Source organism: Humulus lupulus, chromosome 5 (genome assembly GCF_963169125.1).
Source record: "Humulus lupulus chromosome 5, drHumLupu1.1, whole genome shotgun sequence".
NCBI classification, from domain to species: Eukaryota; Viridiplantae; Streptophyta; class Magnoliopsida; order Rosales; family Cannabaceae; genus Humulus; species Humulus lupulus.
In genome coordinates, this window is record NC_084797.1 from 232,990,512 (window position 1) to 232,993,049 (window position 2,538).

Here is a 2,538-nt window from a genome sequence, read left to right on the forward strand (position 1 = left end):
CTCAAAATAGAACTATACTTTTGGTCCTCTCTAAATTTGGATCATCCCATAAATAATTTGAGAACATAACATATAAACCCAATAGAGGGAATAACACATAACAAAATATGGAAAACGTGGAAGTCTTAAAGTGAAATGTGGAAATAAATGGAATAAAAAATAGAGAAGAAAAATCTCACCCTACCATTCCTCCTCCAAATACGATCTCTTTCTTGTCTATTCCCCTCTTCTCAAGCTTCCTTCCCCAAATAACAAGGATCTCATATCCCTTTTCTACTCTCATTATTCCCATCCTCTTTGCCTTGCCCCCACTCCCATTTTCTTCCATCTCTTCACTTTTCTAAAGGGCTTTTTCTTCTTTGGAGGCAAAATGGTATGATGTGTTCTAATGTAATTTACTCATTTTCCACTAAAAAAAATGACAATGAGTTGTTTTGATTTGTTTTGTGTTTGCTCATGTTATGATGGGTTTGGGGACAGGCCAATGCGGCATCCGGAATGGCGGTGAGCGATGAGTGCAAGCTGAGGTTTTTGGAGTTAAAAGCTAAGAGGATTTACCGTTTTATTGTCTTTAAGATTGAGCAACAACAAGTGGTGATTGATAAACTTGGTGGACCTAATGAGAGCTACGACGATTTCAATGCTAGTTTTCCTCCAAATGAGTGTCGTTATGCTGTCTACGACTTTGATTTCACCACTGATGAAAACTGTCAAAAGAGCAAGATTTTCTTCATAGCTTGGTATGTATCTTCATGATCAACATTACAAAATAATCATTTTATACTTAGTTGTTTAGATTTTATTCATGCACATTTCTTATAAACAATTTCACTCACAAAAAAAGTTTTGTTACTTGGTTGATGTGATGCGAATTAGTCTAAGCTTATAAAGAAATGGTTGAGACCAAATACATATTTGTCTAATTTAGCTATAGCTATATCATTATATGATTATTATTGGATATGTTTTTTTTTCTTCTAATAAATATAAGAGTTTGATGATATTGGTTGGTGTAGGTCACCGGATGCATCAAAGGTGAGAATGAAAATGGTTTATGCAAGTTCGAAAGATAGATTCAAGAGAGAATTGGATGGGATTCAATTCGAGTTGCAAGCAACAGATCCTAGTGAAATGAGCTTGGACATTGTTAAGAGCCGAGCCTTCTAAACAAACATTTAATTAAATTAAGTACTCTATTTTTTTATTACATCATTCATTCATTCATTGTTACCTTCTTGCCTTATTCTTTCTTTCGTCGTTTCATTCAAACAAAACCCCTGTATAAGAAAGATATAATGTCGTTTCTTCTGTGACTTGAGAAATTTTCATCGAGAGTTCTTAGAACATATCATTTATTGGGCTGGTAAAAAGCTAGAGCAATATTTATTATAAATATAACAATAGTAATAAATATTGCTCATATTTAATAGCTAGTACTAGTAGAATGGTTTTGAGGCTCTAGGTTACTTTTACTTGCTTTTCGAACATAGACTGTTATGAATAGCATAGTAATCTTCTTTTTTTTTTTGGACTGTATCAAATGCTAATCAGCTTAATTTGAATATCCAATGCTCATATTATAAGTTCTTATTTTTATTTTTCGTTAATGAAATCAGTGATTCAAATAGCAAACCGACATTACTTATTCAACTAAGTGCTTTTAGTCCCACATCGACAATTGAGAGAGATTGATGTAAAAATTGAGAATATAAATATGGCTAAGTTAAGGTTTCTTAACCATGATCCTTCAGGCAGAAACGGGATGTGATGAGTGGTCAATACTCACAAATTATGTGAGAGGGGTGTCTGCCCCAAAGCCTGTTACGACAATGGGCACTCTCATTTGAACCATCTGATCCCTATTTTAAATGCAGTCTTAAATTTTTTATTGTCGTTTAGTATGTTTGTTGTACTGTCGATTTGTATTTTCTTGCCTCCTATTCCAATAAGGATTGCTTAGAATAGAATAACGTTTTTGTGTGTACGACAAACTATTGATTAGTACTTTCTAATATAATTTCTAATTTTATATAAATAATTTCAAAAGTAAGTTTAAACAAACAAAAAAAAAAACAATTTTATAGTTATACCTAATATAACTAAACAAAACCTAGAGCTAGATATTGATATTAAAACCTAATATATCTAAAGAAAAAGCAATTGAGGCGGACGATTGGGACATGAATGAAGCGATGTTGACAAGGCTGGATCAACGTGGGTTGGAGCTGTTGAGGATTGAATTGATGCGAGCTTGGGCATGGCAGTATGAGATCAATGTGGGTTGTAGCCATTAGGCACCACAAGCTGGGGACATGAGGTTAAACGTGTGTGGTGGTAAGATTGTTGTATATGTTCCTTATAAAGATTGTGAGTTGTTGAACAAGTTAATTAATAGTTGCTTTATATATTGCTATTATTATATTATTATATAGGGTTATTTAGGAATTTCAAGAGTTGCTTAAGTAGTTGTATATGTAACTTATAACAATTATTTAAGGGTTGTTTTATATGCTATTTATGAGTATATGTTGTTATATA

At 32.7% G+C, this 2,538-nt stretch overlaps 1 protein-coding gene and 1 non-coding gene across 2 annotated transcripts; both read left to right on the forward strand.

Annotated features, from left to right (window-relative positions):
* The first annotated feature begins 252 nt into the window (after nucleotides 1-252).
* Nucleotides 253-1,586, forward strand: LOC133834059 (actin-depolymerizing factor 7). The gene is made up of 3 exons (XM_062263575.1): nucleotides 253-373; nucleotides 481-740; nucleotides 1,017-1,586. Exons 1-3 carry the CDS (start codon nucleotides 371-373, stop codon nucleotides 1,165-1,167), a joined length of 414 nt encoding a protein of 137 aa, XP_062119559.1. The 5' UTR covers nucleotides 253-370; the 3' UTR covers nucleotides 1,168-1,586.
* Nucleotides 1,587-1,759: 173 nt separating this feature from the next.
* On the forward strand, nucleotides 1,760-1,860 carry LOC133780805 (small nucleolar RNA Z279/snoR105/snoR108). The gene has a single exon (XR_009869622.1). It is a non-coding gene; the product is annotated as a small nucleolar RNA Z279/snoR105/snoR108 (small nucleolar RNA).
* The last annotated feature ends 678 nt before the right edge of the window (nucleotides 1,861-2,538 follow it).